Source organism: Diadema setosum, unplaced genomic scaffold (assembly GCF_964275005.1).
Source record: "Diadema setosum unplaced genomic scaffold, eeDiaSeto1 scaffold_29, whole genome shotgun sequence".
NCBI classification, from domain to species: domain Eukaryota; kingdom Metazoa; phylum Echinodermata; class Echinoidea; order Diadematoida; family Diadematidae; genus Diadema; species Diadema setosum.
The window spans coordinates 392,862-414,522 of NW_027307655.1; the positions used below are offsets into that span (position 1 = coordinate 392,862).

General features: G+C 36.1%; 1 protein-coding gene across 1 annotated transcript; it reads right to left on the reverse strand.

Moving 5' to 3' along the window:
- Positions 1 to 7,394: 7,394 nt before the first annotated feature.
- Positions 7,395 to 16,208, reverse strand: LOC140245758 (uncharacterized). The gene is made up of 4 exons (XM_072325283.1): positions 16,160 to 16,208; positions 12,871 to 13,248; positions 11,058 to 11,177; positions 7,395 to 7,501 (listed from the first exon to the last, which is right to left on the reverse strand). Exons 1-4 carry the CDS (start codon positions 16,206 to 16,208, stop codon positions 7,395 to 7,397), a joined length of 654 nt encoding a protein of 217 aa, XP_072181384.1.
- Positions 16,209 to 21,661: the final 5,453 nt, after the last annotated feature.

The following is a 21,661-nucleotide window of genomic DNA, read 5'->3' on the forward strand; positions in this document are numbered from 1 at the left end:
CGGTTTAGCTCGAATATCTAAGAGAATTGTGCATTTTGTAATACAAGCATCAAATTTGACACACGTGTACATTAACATGTTGAGAACATTTTTTTTTTAGATATTGGGCCACTCAGAATTCTTTCTTTATGTCCACCATATTGGATTTCAAAATGGCCGCCATTTGAAATCTACATTTGCAATTATCTCTGGGTCTAATGCCGCTATTGACTCGATTCTGGTGTCTAAATGTATGTATGTTTGTTTGTTTGTTTTTGTTTTTGTTTTTGTTTTTGTTTTGTTTTTGTTTTGTTTTGTTTTTGTTTTGTTTTTTTTTGGGGGGGGCAAGGAATTCAATGGTAACATTCTGCTTTGCGTATTTTCAACAATGGGACGCCATATTGGATTCCAAAATGGCCACCATTTGAAATCTACATTTGCGATTATCTCTTGGTCTAATGCTAATGCTAATTCATAATATGTCAAGAAGACAAGATGGAGACACTGACCAAACCTGACCAATCAATGAGGAAAAACATTAGTAGTGGGTACAGTTCACTTGCAGAGAACTTGATCAAATTCAGTGAGCTTGGAGAGTTTCCAGGATCATTTCACTTGGAAAGACTCGATGATGGCCATGGTTTTGAAGCTGCGATGGTTGCACACGGTGCACAATATCACCAAACGTGCAGGCTCCAGTACAACACCAAACTACAGAGGGCACAAAAGAGAGCACTCAAGAAGGAAGGGTAGGGCGATGAGGAACAGTCTTTATGCAAACGCACCAGGGCACATTCATAAGCATAACCTCATGTCAGTTGCGGTGTGGTACGGTGATGTTGATGGTGAAGTTCGCTCAGCATGAGCTATTCTAAACCGCTTGGACATGGTGGAACTGTCTTCAGAACAAAAACTAGCACCGTCAGTCGATAGGCATGCATGCATCACGATGAACATGGAATGACACCATGTGACATTTCTGTTATCATCACAGCCACTACAGCTACCACTACAACTACTACTACTACCACCACCAACAAGTCACTAGATCATAAGATAACGACAAATGTAGATCGAGAAGCGGCCATGCAATGTAAAGCAGCCATTTTGAAATCCAATATGGCGGCCATTAGTGAAAATATGCAATGCAGATTGTAACCATTGGAATCCTTGCCCCTGAAAACATACATTTAGACACCAGTATCGAGTCAATAGCAGTATAAGAACTCACAGATAATCGCAAATGTAGATTTCAAATGGCGGCCATTTTGAAATCCGATATGGCAGCCCATTGGTGAAAATACGCAATGTAGATTGTTACAATTGGATTCCTTGCCCCTGAAAACATACATTTAGACACCAGAATCGAGTCAATAGCTCCATTAGACCAAGAGATAATCGCAAATGTAGATTTTAAATGGCGGCCATTTTGAACTCCAATATGGCGGACATAAAGAGAGAATTCCAAGTGGCCAAATATTTGAAAATGTTCGCAATATGTTACTGTACAATTGTGCCAAATCTGGTGCTTGTACCTCAAAATGCACAATAGGCTTGCTATGCTGCCCCACCATTATGGATTTACCCAATAAGAGCAGGCGTAAATGTATCCCGAAGCTTACAGTACCAAACGTCACTGGAAACCTTGTATTGTGTGCACGTGTGTGTGTGTGTGTGTGTGTGTGTGTGTGTGTGTGTGCACGTGTGTTCTCATCTTTGCCATTTTATTATTGAAAATTACCGCCGATTACCTCAACGATAATTTCTGCCTTGACTGTTTCTCTTTGATTTATTCATTTACTATAATATATCTATTTACTCACAGCAGCTACTGTGACTGGTTTTATGCAAGGTAATCCTGCTTTTCTCAGTGACTGGTTTTGTGCAAGGGAATCCTGCATTTCTCAGTGACTTGGTTGTCATTGTCGTTTTCAAATACCTCTTTAGGAAAGTGCCTGTGGAAATTATTATTTCAAAACCTCGTTAACGCTATATTTTTTTCTTCAGATGATTTTAGTATATACACAGATTGTATGAAAATTTGATATTTTTTTACAAATTCCCAGTCTTTAAACAGAAAAAAGAAAATATGTATAAATTTATCTGTACGCGTATCATACTCTTGTAAAGCAGGCTTTGCGACCATTCAAAGACAAAAATGTAATATGAGTATTACACGGCGATATTTGCGAGGAATGACGATATTAACGAATTACTTGGTGTTAATAACATAACTTACATGTACGTCGATAACCTTCCCCCAAAACGGCATTAGCGATTCCTTGCAGAAGACCTATTGATTTAAATGAAAGACGTTTTTATGCAGATATGCTTCACTTTTCCTAAAACAAAAAATCAGAGCCAAGGTTCCCGGTAATTAGGAAATGGACGCAAGTAATGCTTTTGTATGTTTATGCAATCCTATTATTGCAAGTCGACTGCAAAATATATTTTAAAAAATCTGGAATAGAGGGAAAAACAAGCACACAAACAAACAAACAAACAAACAAACAGGAAATGCAACATTCTTCCATTGCATTTATTAACTTTTTTTCTCATCTTACTTTCGTGACAAAAATGGCCAACAAAATTAGCATTGAATGACACAAACATTGACGTGAACATCAACGTTGTCATTAAACAATAACAACTTAACAATACAAACGATAATGTCACACGAATGGAAATCTTTCTTGGCTATTTACACAATGCAAAGAAAGAAGGCAGAGACTTACATTATAGGCAAATATCAACTATAGGATAAGTGCCTTGACATACAAAAAAATAGTTATGCCACAAATGTCCCCGATTAATCTTGAAGAAAAAAACAAGAAAAGAAAACTTGAATGGTAATGCTGATGAGAGTGCATGCAATTTCAGTAATTTGAGCTTGTGTTTAGTGTTTTAATTTTGTTCAAATGAGTATAAATAGAATTTATATCGCAATGAAGAATATAATAGTAAACGAAAAGTTGAAGGCATGATGTGGACTTGCTAAAGTTATCAGAATATATTTTCTTAGTTCATGAACATGTACACGCTAATTTCAAAAATACACGAACTACAATGCAAGACAGAACAAAAGCTTATAAAGTTGTAAGATACATCGGTAAGGCTTGCGGTGGATGACAACATTCGTTATATGGTTTTCATAGTGTCACCATTATTCTATTTCACAATAACAGATGAACACCCTTATTTGAACCAAACTGTTTATATATTCAGACAAAGGCAACTGCAGCTAGATTTAGAAAAAAAAAGAACAAAAGAGAATCGCGTTAAAGGGCAAAATAAGACATGTTTGTTCCTGGAATGACAGCATTTAGAGAAGAGATGTAGGGCACTTTGTTTTGTTGTATCATTATTGTTATCATTATCTGCATTGGTAAGACGTCAATTCTAAGAAAATGTTGTTATGCTTCGTTGTCTTCTTACTTGATCTGATCTCTATATTGTCTTACTTTATGAATATGAACACCTTATCTTCCAAAAAGACACGAGCTACAATGCGAGAGAGAATAAAAGCTTATAAAGTTGCAGGATATATTGGTAGGGCTTGCAAAGAATGAGGACATTCGTTTAGTTTTCATAGTATTACCATGATGCTATTTCACAATAACAGATGAACACCCTTATTTGAACCAAACTGTTTACATATTAAGACATCGGCAAATGCAGCTGAATTTCAAATTTAATGAAAATCTTAACCAAAAAAGAAGATTGAAAAAGAACGGAAAAAAAACACGTTAAAGGGCAAAATAAAACATGATTGTTTCTGGAATGACAGCCTTTTGAGAAGAGATGTATGGCACTTTGTTTTGTTATATTGTTATCATCATTAATGTTATTATCATTATCTGCACTGGTAAGAAGTCAATTGTAGGAAAATGCTGTTATGATTCGCCGTCGGCTATAAAATTTGATTTGATTTCAACACTTTCTGTGCTGGGAATCACACATTTATTGTTGTGCACACTTCACTATAGCAAAAGGAAATACGAACCATGAAAAATAGATTTCTACGGCCTAGTATATCATGAGAAACATTATAGTGGCTTGCGATCTTTTGCTTCAGCTTTTTTCCCCTGTTACAACTGTTAATAATATATCCCTTGCACATTGATCATAGTGGCTTGCGATCTTTTGCTACAGCTGTTTTTTTTTTCTCTTACAACTTTTAATAATATATCCTTTTATTATTCATATATGAGGGCCAGGAGCTTAAGGCGTTTGCAGCCATGTGTGTTGTGTAAATTAGATTATCCAATAATGCTGTCAAATGTTGCTAGTGTTACCAGAGACAAACAATACCATAGTATTCACTTATTACTCGAGGTTCATTGTTCACTTCTATCATTTATGTGCGTAATGTTTCCGGAACATTATCGAGATCACGCCCAATCAAAATTATTGCTTCTGTCTGCGACGGGGACGATTTTCCTATTTCCTACTGCTGATTGCTATGCTTGCAGGCTCTCACTTTCCGAATCAGCACAGTCCTCATGAATTCCCATAACATTCAATTAGGGCAATGTGCCTTCGAAAGGTAACCATGGGAATCATTTATTGTCCAGAGAATTTTGTCATTTGGGGCGAAACGAGAGGGGCCCGCAACATTCTCACGTTTTCTTGTCTGCGTAGGTAGGTACACTACTAAAATGTCTTTCTTTGCGATGAATGAATGAAGTGGGACCTTTTACATGCTTGAATGTAGATCACATTGGACATCCATTTACGTCCTATCCGAGAAACGAAATAATAGGGGAGAGAATGCTTACACGCAACATTGCTCAATGAGACTCGATACTCGAACCCAGTTCTTTTGGGGTCTGGAGGAAGACGCGCTAACGATTGTGTCCATCACCGCCATATCTTTATCTAGCAAGAAACACCGATCAATATCTCAAATAGACCACAACCTTTTCGTGTCACTGTTAGCGGGTTGTCAAGCTACAAGAAAGCAAGTTAAATGTGGTATCCTGCTTGGAACCTTTCTATAATCAAAGTTTTAGCAGTCCTGTTAGAAATGTCTTAAAGATGATCATTTATTAGCTTTTTGGTTTCCTTCTTTAGATTAATACATATATTCGTCTGTTGCTGGGGTTGCGAGATGTATCAGGTTGTTTTGCAATGGAAAGCGGTTTTCTTAAACATCTTTTCAGCACACTGCCCCTTGAAACAAATGACTGCGTCGTTGAAGCAATTAGTGCACAAGAAAGGATGTCGATTTTTTTTTACTATTTCAAATCACAGTTCGTACGCACTAATGCAATGATTAGCTCCGTCCACGACGTATGCTTTAATATCTTGTCCCTCTCTTGTGACGGTCAGACCTCTTACGAAGTTAAAGCCACTTCCAAATTTCCCCAGGAAGTTTCCCGTACGAGTGTAGACAAAGACTGTTTCTTCACTAAAATGTGGCACAAAACGGAAAAAACCCCCACCCCGAGCCGTGACGTAGATATTGTCATTGTCATCAACGGTCAACCCTCTGCAGTCCCAGATCTTGTCTGAATGCGTGACATCGATTGTCTGAAGGGCTGTACGTTTTTCAACATCCCAGATCTGAATTCGTTTGTTTCCAAATTCTGCCACCACCAGATTTTGTTTAGAATTAAATGCAATGAACCAAGGCGTATCCATCCGCCCGAGACTTGACCCCCTGCTTCCTATCTTCGACAAAAATTTTCCATTCGAATCAAAGCAAACTATGCAATGTTTTTTGCCGTCGGAAACGTGTATGTTTCCATTCCGATGCACTGCAATGCCTAATGGTTGTTCGAGATGATTGTATCCGAACGTCTCGTGTTTAATTCGGCTAAAGTTGCGATTGCCTGAAAACTCCACAACACAGCCTTCTCCTATATCCGTCACAACAAATGTGCTTCGAGTGCAAGCAACGCCATATGGCGCGAATGATTTGTAGGGGGAGAAATTTACCATTGGTTCAAAATCCTTGTTGAAAATTTGAACTTGGTGGTAATCCTTGTCTGTCACGATAAAGTTATCTCCATGCTTTATGATATCATGAGGATTGTACATTCGCGGTAAAAAGTGTGTAACTAACCGCCCCTTTAACTGAACGATGACACTTGTGACAAGATCTATGGTGTTTAGGCCACAGACTTTGGCCTTGACCTCGAGTTGCCCCAAGTCCTCTACAAGGATCTTTTTTGAAAACTTCCCGGATTCCATCCGAAATTGCGTAACCTTATCGATCACCTGACCACCTGTCTTCTCTACCCATAAAGAGACAAGAGGAGCATCAGACGTCTGCCTTCCTGGCACTGTGACCTCAATGGTCATGTGTGATCCGACATGAAGATTAGGAGGCCCTACTGTCAGAGTAGCGTTTTTGACGTCCATTTCGTCTGAAAAGAATAATGCCAGTAAGAAAGACTTAATAAAACAGAAATATATAATTACCCTTCGAGTTGCCAAAATGTCTATCTATCTATTTAAACTATACGATATGTATCTTTTCACAATCCATTTCATTATTCCCATCATTTCTGTAAAATAATTTTACTAACGCGATTTCTGTCAGTGGGCTTTTCTGCGTGTTCCCTGAAATGGTCAACATGCCGCCAAACAAAAATACACGCAACATACTCATGTGCCGCTACACAAGTTATATGAATTGGTCCATTCCAAAGCTCAGGAACCTATAAGGCAACCTTCAGATCACAATTCATGAATCCGGTATTTGTAATTTATTTGCATAGAATGTATGCAGAACTGAATATTGTGGCCCATTGACTGTATGTTGAACCTTGTTAATCACCCTGACGATGAAACGCCACTGTGGGTAACTTTAAATGACCTCAGGCAAGTTCAAGAAGAATGTGAGTAAAACTACAAAATGCTTTTCACACCACTTTCAGCAAATTGGAAGGTTACATAGACATTATTTCAGAATTATTTAAGTTAAAAAATGAACAAAAAGATAGTCAACACTTTACATTCTCATTGTAATACTCGCAATATCGGAATTAGAATACTCGAGCACTTCAGTCCTTTTCTCAACTTTTTTTTTCTTTGAAAAAGCAATGATTGGCCGTGTTAAGCGGGTGACGAAATCGTTGAATCCTAAAGACCAATATCAACGTGTGTGTGCGTGTGTGTGCGTGTGCATATCATATTACATAACAATCAACGGTCGGCTGTTCTTCACTTTATTTTTCAGCTTTTCAAAACCAGTGTATTTTTCTTTTGGTTCAAGCTTTTCCATATTGTATATCACCATTCACTGTGGATGGTTTTTGAACATAATGTTTTAACAATTCTGAAATGAAGTGGAGCATCTCCACTATCAAATTGTGAGCTTGTTCAAAATGGTGTCATGCGATTGGAACAAAATTTCATTAGTGGAAACCTTGATAACAGAAACTAATTTTGTTTCCATTTTACTTGTTTTACATACCCGTCTCAACTCCGGCAAGACACGGAACCGATGCCTGCATCTCTTCCTCATTGCCATCAGGGTTTGCTCGTACACTCCCTTTAACTGCTGCGAGCCTGTCTAAATACGTGTAAAGTTATGTCATTATTAAAGTGCTGCACTAAAAAACAACAAAAATAAAAAAATGAATAAGTAAATAAATAAATAAATAAGTAAAGAAATACATTCCACATCCCCCTTCATTTCAGCGATTCATATTGGGAAGATGAACTCGCTATAACACAGATAACTTGTTGCATGATTTCATGACTTTTTTTCAAAAAAAAAAATGTGTAAGTCAACAAGCAAGAAATAATATATGACCCTGTATGACAAAACGAACAAAACGTCGCTAAACATAGACTTTTAGTTAAGTGACCAAGTGCAGACTATACGTTTTAAAATTATTTATAACTCAATTCAAATTCACTCTCCTAACCTTTCTAAATATTGGATAGAAAGTACACACACTGGAAAAGTAAAGGCTCTGAAGTACATGGTCTATTCAAAAGATAAATCTGTACCAAACCGTGCTTACAGTGCCATGAATAGGGAAAAAAACCAGGATGTGAACCACCGGATCGGCAACCATGAACACATTTTTAGATTATCTTGGTATAAAATATACTCTGTCTACACATTCTGTCAATGATTGATGCCAATTTTCAAAGCAGTAGCATTATCCTTTCAGAAGTTATTGTTTAAAACGAAGAGTGCGCAAAGGATGTTGAAGAAAGAAAAAGGGGCTGTTAGACATTCCTGATCTCGCTAGTTTACCGAAAAAAAAGGAAGAAAAAATAAAACAACTTCCTTGAAAACACACTCTCCCATTCAACTTATGATCCCAAACTTTTGTATAATGTAGAAGAAAAGCTTTTTCAGAAAATATGAAAAACTCAAGATTGACTTGGTTGACCTGTTTCACCTTTTTTGTGTCCTCACATAAAATCAAGAGGCGTGACTTTTTGTTAGTTTTGTGATGCACGGTCGCATTTTACAGTGTGGTAGACAGAACATACCCCCAAAAAGAACAAAATAATGAAGTTAATGCTAGAGTTATTCATGAATTTCGTTTTCATTGTTTTAATACCATAGTAAATAATACCACTTGTGTATGTATCTCTCTCCCCCTCTTTCCCTCTACCATCCCCTCTCTTCTTATATATATATATATATATATATATATATATATATATATATGTATGTGTGTGTGTGTGTGTGTGTTTGTGTGTGTGACCATACACCACAAAACCAACAAAAAGTCGCCAGACATGGTTTTGTAATAGGGCAGATTTTGAAAGAACAGAGTTAATCTTTAAAATGATGTTTGTCATGAATGTACACACTGGTAGATATATGTGACCGTGCACCTCAAAACGAACATAAAGTCGCACGCACTGATTTTGCGTGAGGACTGAAAATAAGTGAAATAGGTCAACCTAGCCGAACTTGACTTTTTCATATTTTCTGAAAGAGCGGGTCTTGTTTTACATTATCATTATCATAAAACGGGCAGGAAAGTTTTTTTTTTTTAGCAGTTTATCTCGAACATTTTTGGTAGAATAGTGTGATTAGGTGTGTCTTTAGAATCTCTTTTTCATTTCTGAAAAACCTTGTCCACACTCTTCACTTTACACTATAATAACTTCTGAAAGGATAGTGCTACTGCTTTGAAAGTTGGCATTAATTATAGACAGAATGTGTTAATAAGGCATGCTTAATTTCAGTTTAATCTGATAATCTCTTAATTGTTGTTACTCTGGTGGTTTACTTCCTGTTTTCTTGTCCCTTTCATCGCACAGCCAGCACGGTTTGGTAAAGATTAAGCGCTTGAATAGACACTCTACTATTATCTTCAGAGCCTCTTTTCTCATTTCACACTTTTCCTGAGTTTGTGTTTTCTTTCCAATATTTAGATAGGTTAGGAGAGTCCATTTGATTTGAGTTATACATCATTTTAAAGCTTAAAGTCTGCTCTTTCAGAATATGGTCTTAACTAAAGATTCATGTCTGGCGACTTTTTGTTTGTTTTGAGGTGCAGGGTCACATATGATGTATTTACAGGATTGGCATAGTAAAGGTGGAGATGAGGATTGGATTTTTAGGACTTTTATGTAAGATACACAGAAACCACTTATGTATTACGACAGAGCATACCAGTGTTACAGGAATTCAAAGTTTATTTGATGAAAATCGGTTTAAAATGGCTGAAACACCCAAAATCAAAGTGAAACAACGCACTCGTGAAAAAAAAAAGATGGGTCCCATATCTTATTAAAATCGCTCTGTTTTGCATATATCGGCTATTTCAAAATCAAATTCCCTCAATTAAACGTTGGATTTCTCTTGAAATTACAAACTCTTTCATATGTCATAGTATGTTTCTAAGTATTTCACCTAAAAGTGTTAGAAACCTGAAGTTTGGTCTCAACCAAATCTATACAATCTCTTTAATGTCTGTATGTATACAGTTGATCGAGAAGTTTCTATGTTCTATTTGTAGCTACAGTGCAGGAATGTGAAAGGGAAGAGTTCACCTTATCCAGAATGTTCTAGGAAATGCCTACACATTTGCCTAACGTTGCAATACATGAACTCTACAGTACATGTTTACCTGTCTGCCTGTAGCCCAGAGTGATTTCAAGTTATTTTTTAGGTATGATGTCATGCACATAACTACACAGTAAGTCAGGGTATCTCTTAAAATCACATGTAAGAATGACCAAAGTCCTTCATTCTTACATTCATATAAGATTTAACTCATTCATTTTAGGCACTTCCGGGGGTAATTAGGATTGATCATGTATACACAAGATGAGTCTTATGCATGAGCTACAATTTCCCATGTTAAACTGAATTTGGCCAAAAATTGGACTTGGGTCGTTCTTATATTCAGGTCTTCATTTTTTTTTTTAAGAAATGAAATGAGGCTAATAAAAAAAAATGCTTAAAAATTCACCCTTGCTTTATGACTCCAAGAATTTAGAATTATGCAGAAGAGGAACTGCGTTTATAGAAAATGCGTAAAACTCCAGATTGGCTAGATTGACCTTTTTTTTTTTTTTTCAGTCCTCGTATAAAATCAGGGCATGCGACCTTTGTTGATTTTGTAATGCACGATCACATACGTATAAACATGTTCATATGACACTGTGAATTTGCATTTGACACAAATGAAATAGCTTTCAAATACTCGCCGCCACACTCCAGCATCTCCCCCCCCCCCCCCACATATACGTTTGTATATTTTATATTTCTGCATTCAGATAAGTGCCTATTCTAGTAAACACACAGGCATACAGACAAATTAACAACCAACTTCGACCTGTCTTTGTTTTGACTTTACATGTACATCGAAAAATAGATATGAAGAGTTTGTTTGCAAAAACCGATAAGTCCATTTTTGAAGATTTTGAAGTACGGTCTCTGTCATAAAGTACAAAACAATACCTTTTTAATGATATATTGGTCGCTACACATGCAGGTACATTTTTGAAGTTATGGTCAAAAAAAGCAAAAATTTTCTTATTATTCTCTTTATTTTTCTTGACCTTTAATTGCAAATATCTCCATTTGACAAATATGGATTTATCGGTTTTTGCAAACAAACTCTTCATATGTTCATAAAGGATCTTACCTCTTTTTCTGATGACAATGACGACCAGGACAATAGATAAAACTATAAATAGCGCGATCCCGAGAGAGATGTATAAAATAGTTTGATATTGGATTGATGTTGGATCTTCAGTGATACCGCCTGCAAATCATGGACATATGTAAATATTCTCAAATCCATATCTGCTTAAGTGAAATACATTATTCTACCTTTTGACCTTATCATTAACATTGTTAATTTCTTTTCTTTTTATTTTACTTTTTGGAGGTATTTTTGTTTCTTCGTTTTTTTTTATTTATCTCTATTTAACTGGCAATAACTTAACTGCTTTGATCATGGAGAGGATCCTGATTTGATGTGAAAGGAATAGGTTGTATGAGATTGTGATTTGTACGTCACGACATTCAGGGATGTAATATTCGAACATCATCAGTGTATTTGGATGCGTACAACTAGTCTGCATCATAATTATATACGAATACAGTCAAACATGTCATATCTGCCACCTGTCTATAGCGGCCACCTGAATATAGCTAGAAACTGCCGTATTATACACGTAGAACCAAGTTATAGCGGTCAGCTGTCTAACGTAGCCAGCGGCCCCTCATTTTATACCCAGTGGTGAATTTCTAACTGCGTATGGCGTTAAGTCAGCCATGAATACGTTAGCGTAATTACGTTCATTGGGTAAATTCTACTGAGTCAAAGCTCAGTCGGAATCACAGAGACATGATCGACAAATGCAGCTAAACTTGACTGTAGATCTAGCCTTAAGTGAAGCTGCCCTGAATAGTTGTTCCAAATGGAAAGACAATTCCTAATAACGAATACTGACTAATTAGTAATAAAAAAAGAATTCGAATAAGGGTAATATGATATTTGTCTGCATGCTTCTTGTATTGCTTGCTGTTACGTCAGCTTCACGCATTGTCGATCTCCTCAAACTCTTTCATGCCAAACTGATACCAACCAGGTCCTCAGGCTCGAAATTTTATTCTAAAAATCAAAAGAATAGAAGTTGGCTAGAGCGAAATTTAAAATGAAGTAAATTGTAATACAATAATGCATATTATGTGTGTTACATTGTGTTTTGCAAGCCAGGTACAGTCGACGACTTGCCACGTTCGCATATTCTGCTGAAACGCATAATTAACCCTCCCGAACTGATCTACAAATCGTCAAATGGCATTGAACAATGAAAACATTTATCTCGATTCCATTCTTGTCACGTGTAGCTTGCAATTGTTATGGTGATTGGCTATCAAGTGGGAATTGCTACTGAATTCTAAGTTTCTGTCACTGTTTTGTGTTCAAAGGTCATGTCTTTCCAATATTGGAGCTACTATTCATTTGAAAGAAAAACGCTCATAGATTGGTCAACAGTAACGTCGAGCTTTAGTAGCTTGGCATTCTCTCTACAACTTTGCTTACTACATAATCATCCAGGGTAACAAAAATCTTTACAAGTTACATACATAATTTATGAAAAACTGAATATTTTCCCGAAGCATGACTACGTTCCTGTCTGGATATAGCAATGGCACATAAAGAGTTAAAGCTCTTCATGCTGACTTATTTGTTGTTATTTTTTTTTTCTAGAATTTGGAATAACATGCGGTATTCCACGCTATTATATACCTGCAAGTGTTGACATTCAAAATGGCCACTGACCTTTCTATAGTTGCACCTGTCTATAGGGGTCACTTTTGTCGTTTCCCTTGGGTGGCCGCTATAGGCAAGTTTTACGGTACTATATATCTTTTACTTAAGTTCACATCAAGACATGATTATTCGACATGCATACAAAATAAAAATGAAGGCAAATTGTCTTTACCTGAGTCGCTGTTGTTTGCTACGATAAGAATGGTAACATTGTCAAGGAATTTCAGGCTGTCAACAGTAAGTCCGCATTGGTAGCATCCTGAATCTCCCTGGGAAACGTTCACAAGTGTCAGGTCGAAATTAACATCCAGGAGAAGTCGGGATTTAAATTCAGGGGTCACACTAGCCCCGAATTCAATGACTCCATAGGCAGGCCACTCGGTTGTAAGCGTTTCGAATCTTTGGTCCCTGCACATTTGCAATGGGTCTTCTGAATTAGCATACTGCCAGAACTGCACTACGACTTCACCAGCAGCTTCAAGAGCGCATCTTAATGTCACATCTTGACCCGGATCTGATTCTATTGCATATGAAGATGCCGCATATACCACTGGTTATTTAGGAGGGAAAATGAATAAGAGAAAATAGTAATCGCTTATCATTATACACGAGACTCAAAATCGATGGCAAAGATGAAAAGCATGGATAATTCCGTCGAGACATTATGCCTATCTTTAGAAATGTCCAAAGGAAAAGAATGCCATAACATATAGAATTTTACATTATCAAAGCTTAGCTTCGAATGTCATTCACTAACATTCCGTTACTGTGCGTCAGCGATTGGAATACTTATTGACATACAGAGTACACTCCCGTTACAACGAACATGGTTATAACGAAATTTCGTTATAACGAAATAAAACTTCTGGTCCCAAAATTATTGTTATTATATGGTAAAAAAAATCTCTTATAACGAACACGGTTATAACGAAATTTTCGTTATAACGAAGTCGTTTGCGAGCACCAATAATAAAGAAAAAGAAAAGAAATGTGCTCCATTAAACGAAATGCGGATCGCTTTCGTAAATACCAAATGGAACAAGCATCTTTAGCGTCTCTGCATGGACGAACGCTTCAATCACTGTGTGTTGGTTCCATGTGTCACGCACAGTTTTTCGAGGGAACTTGCGTTATTGTAATGCAATAATCTGAAATCGAATAAGGTTCTTTTTATTGTTCCGAAGGTTCTTATTACAAAACACACAGATTCTGATACCCCTAAATGTCCCTTAGTTCGGAAATGTAATATGGTTTGTAATAACGAACATTCTGGCGTTTATCCGACAATGAAATAAGGTTCTTATTACAACGGTTCGTTAATCCGATGTATATCATATATGTGTGACAATATACAAACACCTTCATAATTATGCTCTCTTTTAAATGAAATATTCAATGAAATTAAAAAGGTAATATTCCATTTTACATAGCTTCCTAGGGTATGATGAGTATTCAACAAACAGTATATGATATATGCGTGGTTTCAAATTTTTCCTGTTATATATTGTATTTGTTCGGTTATAACGAAATTTCGTTATAAGTAAAGAAAACTGCCGGTTCCGAGCATTTCGTTATAACGGGAGTGCACTGTAGTACTATTGCCATTAGTATATGCTTTCAAAATACACACATGCGGTGTTTGCAAACTTTTTCCTCAACAGATATTACCTGAACTGCTTTTGAGAACACCGACTACTCGTAGGACCATGTAGCATTACTTCTTTATAAGGCAGTTTGCTTTGCCTGTCTGGGATCCTTGTATTGATTGCTATGTTGCAATGGTAAGTGGAAATATAAAACATGACAGGTCTTTCCCCAGTTATGGTGTGGACAATTGTCTTTCAAGATAATTTGAATGATTAAGAAAACACTGAATAACTTGACGGACAATTGGATGGGTTATATATCTTTGCTGACGGTGTATCAACTGCATCATTTCATTAACAAACGTTTTTCTCATTTCATATTACACATACAACTGCGTTACCAAATTCGCATTTCCCAAGATGCAAAAGTGTATGTACGGGACTCTTACAAAACATTATGTATTTTGTAAGCTTGTATCTCAAGATCTACGATTACCTGATAATGATATAATTTTAGTTTACATCATAAAGGAAAAACAAAAACGAGATAAAGATGAAAGCAAGATTTGACAGTAATCAATACCATACACAAATTGTTTAATTAATGTAACATTTTTGAGAAGGAGTTTCAAATTGAAGATCTTATCAGAGTACGCTATGAATGTATTCATAATTTAATAGAAAGCACATCGAAAGTTTACTAAAATAACTTTATCCTGAAATCCTGAAATTCTTGCTTGGAGAAGATATGAACACAAAAGAATGAAATTCAAAAGTGGAATTTCAACTTATTTATAGAGATTCTATAAGATGCGTTAACGAAATTATTCAAATACACACACATCATCATCATCAACAACAACAACAACAACAAAACAACAGTGATCTCTTGAGTTTAAAGGGATTATATGTGACCCTGCACCAAAAAACAAACAAAAAGTCGCCAGACATGTATTTTTAGTTATTAGCATATTGTGAAAGAGCAGACTTCAAGCTTTAAAATAATGTATAATTCAAATCAAATGGACTCTCCTAACCTATCTAAATATTGGAAAGGAAGCACACACTCCAGAAACATATGACCTGAGAAAAGAGGCTCTGAATCGCAGGGTCTATTCAAGCGTTTAATCTTCACCAAACCGTGCTACCTGTGCAATGAATGGGACAAAAAAAAAAAAAAAAAAAAAACAGGTTTGATACCTCCGGTTTAACCACAATGAAGGGATTCACAGATTAAGCTGAAATTGGACATGTTTTATTAACACATTCTGTCTATAATAAATGCCAACATTCAAAGCAGTAGTACCATCCTTTCTAAAGTTATTAGAGTTGGAAATGAAGAGTGTGTGTACAGGGTTTTTAAAAGAAATGAAAGGGTGACTCTAAAGACACACCTAATCAAACTACTTTTTAAAAAGAGTTCAAGATTAACTGCTAAAAAACAAACTTCCCTGTTCATTTTATGATCCCAAATTTTAGCATAATGTAATGTGCTCTTTCATAATATATATATATATATATATATATATATATATATAAGTCGAGATTGACCAAATTGACCCCATTTCATCTATATTTATTCCTCACACAAAAGCAGTGCGGGCGACTTTTTGTTTGTTTTGTGGTGTACGGTCACATATTGTATTGTAGTGTTGTATTGTATTGTATTGTATTGTATTGTATTGTATTGTATTGTATTGTATTGTATTGTATTGGTCGAGATGACAATATCACTTATTAACTTTTTGCGAGATTCCAAGAAACTACTAATGAAATATTACCCAGCATACCAAAAATAGGAATTCAAAGTTTCAAATCGGTGAAATGAAATCGGTTCGGGTACATCCTAAAACAAGGTAGAACAGGACGTCTTACCTTGGAGAGTAAAAATGATGATCACAAGTGAAGTTATGCTCACTGCCATCGTATTGCCAGACTTGAGAAACCTGCAGAGTAGTTATCGTGTATGTGTTTGTGTTTGACATATTTTGTACTTATCACGTAATTACATGTCCAAATTACTATAGTTTTGGGAAATTAATGTTAATCGACACTGTTTTACAAGTAGTGTGACTTCATATCATGAACTTGCAGCAGCATGACCAAATAAAGTCACTTTGTGGCGCACACTTAAAAGGTACATTTGACAGTTGGTTGGAAATAAATGTGTCCAAAATAAGTAGACCCTATGTTACTTCAAAACACAAGGGGGGAGCATTCCTGATGGTATGCCTCACATTATTGGGAACTTGGCATATAGTATAATAGATATATGAACATGAATGTGCAGGGGCGGATCCAGGAATTCTGTAAAGGGGAGGGGGTGCAACTAATATTTCTGGTGCCACTTCCGGATTTCATTTAATGTTTTTCCTTTTATTTCATTTTTTTTTAACGAAAAATAAAGGGGGAAGTGCGCCGGTTGCGCCCCCCTCTAGATCCGTCACTGAATGTGTTAGAAAATTCAGATGCTGCACACTATTGCTGAAAACGCAGGATCGTCACTCTCGGCGCCAGTGTGCACTAGGACCTTGAGTGTATATACACAGCAGAGTGATTGGCCCATTGAGATTTGGGAATGTAGTCTATTTCAGCTTATCTTCTGAAAGAAAATCACTCATCAGGAAGATTCGAATCGAAAAAATTTGTTGTTAGTTTATGACCACACGCACACACACACACACACACACACACACACACACACACACACACACACAAATGTTTGTGCCTTGTTATTATCTGGCTACATGATTCCGGATATGACATTGTATGTGTAGTGCTGGTATATTGAAATGTACTTTAATGGCATTGCGGGGAAAATGGATGCAGACCCAGGACAATGCTTACACTGCAAAGCCGATTATTTGTCCGTTATTTAACATTATTGGTAACTTTTGGCGGAGGCAATGAATTGAGACAAATCATTAAGAAAGTAATCTGTAGTTCGTAGGATTGAAATAGGAATGTATTTTCATCAAGGGAATATGTGGAGCAAATCTTGAATAGCTAAAGATTACAAACTTTATGGAAAATATCATCATATTATTGAATAAACTAGATGTTTGTTGTTTTTTTTTTACTCCGTTTGCTCTTCCGACCAGGTGCAAAGTTTGGATTGCTAAAATTATAAAAAGACAAAAATATAAAGGAATGGCGATACGTCCTGACATATCCTTCCCCTGCATGGTGTCCGCGCCCTCTATTACATCTGATACAAATTCCGTATGTTCCACCAGAACTGTGGGCCGCATCGTTGAATTTCTTTTTTCTTCTTGATTTTTTCTCTCTTTTTTTAGGGTGACAAAAGCTCACTTAAATCGGAGGGGATATCCCACCACCATCTGACCTTCCCCTCGCGCGGAGATCACTGTGGGAATAGCCAATGAATTCCAGCATATTCAACAATGTGACTGTTCTTACTGTTTGAATGCCAGATCACTGATTTTCAGATTTCTGTCTGAAAATGCAAATTTTTCCTTCTGTTCAATGCCCTCCCCAACTTAGTCTCCTGATTCATTCCTTTATATATATACCGATTTTGACCTGTGAATGAACGGATCGACGGCCCAGTTGACATGTGTTCATAAGAGATAGAAAAAAAAATCCATATTTGTGAATAACAGTCTTATTTCTTGAGTATTACACATAGCCTAATCAGCTGCACATCTTGAAATAAATTGTCGTAAAAAATGGTGAAAAAGTGTGCGTCCATTATAATCCCATTAATGCATCAGCGACCAATTGAAGAGTTTGTTCGCAAAAACCGATAAGTCCATTTTTGATGATTTTGAAGTACGGTCTCTGTCATAAAGTACAAAATAATATCTTTTACATGATATATTGGTCACTACATATTAAGGTACATTTTTGAAGTTATGGTGAAAAGAAGCAACAATTTTCTTATTATTCTCTTTATTTTTCTTGACCTTTAATCGCAAATATCTCCATTTGGCAAATATGGACTTATCGGTTTTTGCGAACAAACTCTTCAATTGTACATCAAAACTTCCATCATTTTAGATTATTTCTCTTAATCTCTTTCAACTCAACAAAGTACATGCCACCATTATCAAACACAATACAAAGACAAAAAACAGGTCTGGAAATGTATCTGAGTTATTACCTTTTTTTTAAGTCCGAAAGGAAATTCCTAAGCAGTCGGTGGAAAACCAACGCTGTCTCGTGGCGTGTCTGCAGTTTATCAATGATTCCATTGCAGGTACTGTATGTGAATATCACCCCATGTGCTTTTATTAGCCTTTTTTTTTTGTAAAGACACGGATATTTCTACTACTCCTCACTGTTGATACGACATACAGATAATCAAAAGGGCGTTTGCAAAGCGTCAGTTTTTTTTTCTTTGATAAGGTTATACTTGCAAGCACATTGTCCTTATCGTATGTTCATTATCTTGTCTACTTACAACCGAAGTGGTCAAAGTCTCTTTTCCACATAAATCGCAATTTCAAGTTCGCAACAAAGAGGTAAACATTCAAAGATACATTTTATGAGCAGAGTACAGAAGAGCGTACCCTTCCCAATACAAAGTTTGCAAGGTAGTTTCAACAAATTCATACATGCGAAAAACGCTGTTAGGTTTCCCTCGAATACATCAGTCAAAATTAATGCCACGATATTCACATGAAAGAGGGTGAGAGAGAAAAAGTAAAGATATAAAAGCAGACTTCCGTGGTGCTTTCACTGAGAATGGCCACGTGAATTTGGACATGTTGCATTACTGGCATTAATTTGAGGGAGTTAAATAACTGTTTTCCCCATTTCCCAATGTTCACTGATGGTAAAAATTTATGTGCAATGGATATCTAGAAGATATATTGCTGTTCATTCACTTTTAGAACAAAAAAGAAAGACAGGTTATTGCAGAAATCTGATGAATACCAACAAAATGGTTGAAGGCTCAAAAGAGACAGAAAAAAAAGAAACACCGAAAGCATGTATTCCAACAAACGGCCTTTGCCATGATTCCTGCGCCATAATAGCCATATGCATGCATGCCTATCTTTATTTCTTTTACAGTTGCATTGTTTGTCATTATCCATGTCTAGTCATATCAAATGCATCTTTATGTGAACCATAAGGTACTCATATAACTGCAGCTATAATCGATTTTAGGTGATATGCGTAGGTGTTATATACAACATAAATAAGTTGAGAGTTATCCAGAAATGGTTACAATTCACCTTGCACTAAAAATCTAGAGCAGCAGCAGCTCTACATCTGAGAAAGCTACAGTCTATATTTTGCCCAATTTATAAATTTATATTTTGACCACGATTGTTTTGCCCTTGCATACGGTAAATTGGAGTTTTAGAATAACGGACAAATTTGGTTGGTTCTGAGGACGGCTTTGAAACAGTAAGATGAGCTGTTGCTCTCACAACATATTGTTCAAGTTAAAATGAATAAATTGGATTGACTTCTCTATGAGTAAAAAAAAAAGTTTTGACAAAACGGAGAAAGTTGACAAAAGAATTATGTAATCATCAAAAAATAGTTTATCATGTTATTCAAGGGAAATCTTCTTCGCAATAGTGTACAACAGGTTTCATATTTATATAACATTTCCATAAAAGTCAACATATAACAGAAATAAACAGCAATACAATCGATAAGATCACTTTAAAACATTAGTATTACAAAAACATGCATGAGAAATACAACAATACACAATGTGTGGACAGTGTTAAGAAACATGCAGGAAGGCACAGCCTTACATTTAAATCTGTTTAAAAAACATACATTTTAAAGAATTATATTATCAAAAATATCTTTGACTGGTATAAAACATATAAATTTCAGAAAATTGAAGCTTGATTATACACACCTATATACATATATACATACATACATATACACACACAAACATATAGGGGTCTACGCACACATACACGCAAACACACAAGCAGCCAAACAATCAGAACATTTAAAAGGCATATCTTGTATCTCCTTCGGAATGATCACAATGACGTGCTGCTTCGAAAATCAGGAGGAATTCCGTTCCATATTATAGGTCCATTGATAGATATCGAGTTTGTTTGAGACAGCAAGGTGCTGACAAAAGCAACAACATATATAATACCATTTCCCATATCATATCTACAATTAATATATTAGCTCAAATAATCAATTAAACTTTTAGGAATAATAACGTTGAAACACAAATACATAAATATTACTCACTGCTACATGTAAATATCTTGAAGCCTCAGAGCTTAAATTGGTAAAAGACGATTTATTTTCATCATACACGCACAAACACATTATATTCTTCAATCGATCTGCCTATTAAACTGTTTCTTTGGTTATCAGATTGCTTGCCGGAAAAAAGCAACAATTTATATACGACTGTCTTTTTTCACCTTTTTTTTTAATTTCTTTTTACTCAGTCTTTTCTTCAGGGTGACATTTATTTCTCTGTTCATATTAAAACGAAGTCCTTGATGATAGTCTATTGCACACATTTCATTAAATAAAGTCAGTTGAGACAAGTGCATGCTTCTCGGTTGTTTGACCTTCCCTTTTCCAACATCACCTTCTTTATTCTTCTTTGAAAATGTCATCACCATAAGCATTATTGATTTTCTGAAATTTCTCAGCATATCCTTATACAGGGTATTCTGCTCAACTGGCTGGGTGTTGATCTCTGACCAGTCAAGAAAACAAAAGTAAATAAATCTAGATAAAATGTGGATAGTTGTCGTTTAGCAAGAAATGGATTTTAATAATTTTTAGAATGAGTTCTTCATCGACTGTCTAAAATTCAGCCAACGTAGTTTTATGTGAACAGGTAAAAGGCACAGACATGTATATTTCCTGAAAAGAAAAGGACAAAAGTAATATGTGTGATAATTGCTTTAATGTATTGTGACGGTTTTTGAAATAAGAATAATGCTGCATACGATTATGTTGTACGTGTACCACTATTCACCTATATTCGCCATGTGTATTCACGAAGCCTGTTTGACCCCTTCGATGTGATTGTTAAATGCTGACACCATCATGTTTCGAACTGCTATGCTGACACCATCATGTTTCGAACTGCTACAGTTTCATCTAATAATGCATCCCTGATCTGATTCTCCATCCATAGAACTAGTTCGGCCCGATACCAAATAGCTGGTCCAGTTGCATACTCACTAGATCGGTCCGCCTTGATTCTAAAATCGCCCTCCTTTGACCAAGCTTGAATGTAGACCAGACCGACTTGATCTCAAAAAGATATAGGTCATGACCCAGTTATACATCCACGCGCCTCTGCCTTCTTTGAGAAGGTGGATGACCCAGTTACACATCGTTCGCATGGTAGCTGGATCGCCCAGCTTTATGGCACGCGACATCCCAGATCGTATATAAACG

Bases quoted from the DNA above. Each gene is read 5' to 3' on its own strand.
- LOC140245758 (XM_072325283.1), bottom strand. From the start codon at position 16,208: ATGGCAGTGAGCATAACTTCACTTGTGATCATCATTTTTACTCTCCAA. The intron at 13,249-16,159 runs GTAAGACGTCCT...CTAAATAACCAG, and splicing joins CATCATTTTTACTCTCCAAG to TGGTATATGCGGCATCTTCA. The intron at 7,502-11,057 runs GTAAGATCCTTT...ACACGTATTTAG, and splicing joins CATTGTCATCAGAAAAAGAG to ACAGGCTCGCAGCAGTTAAA.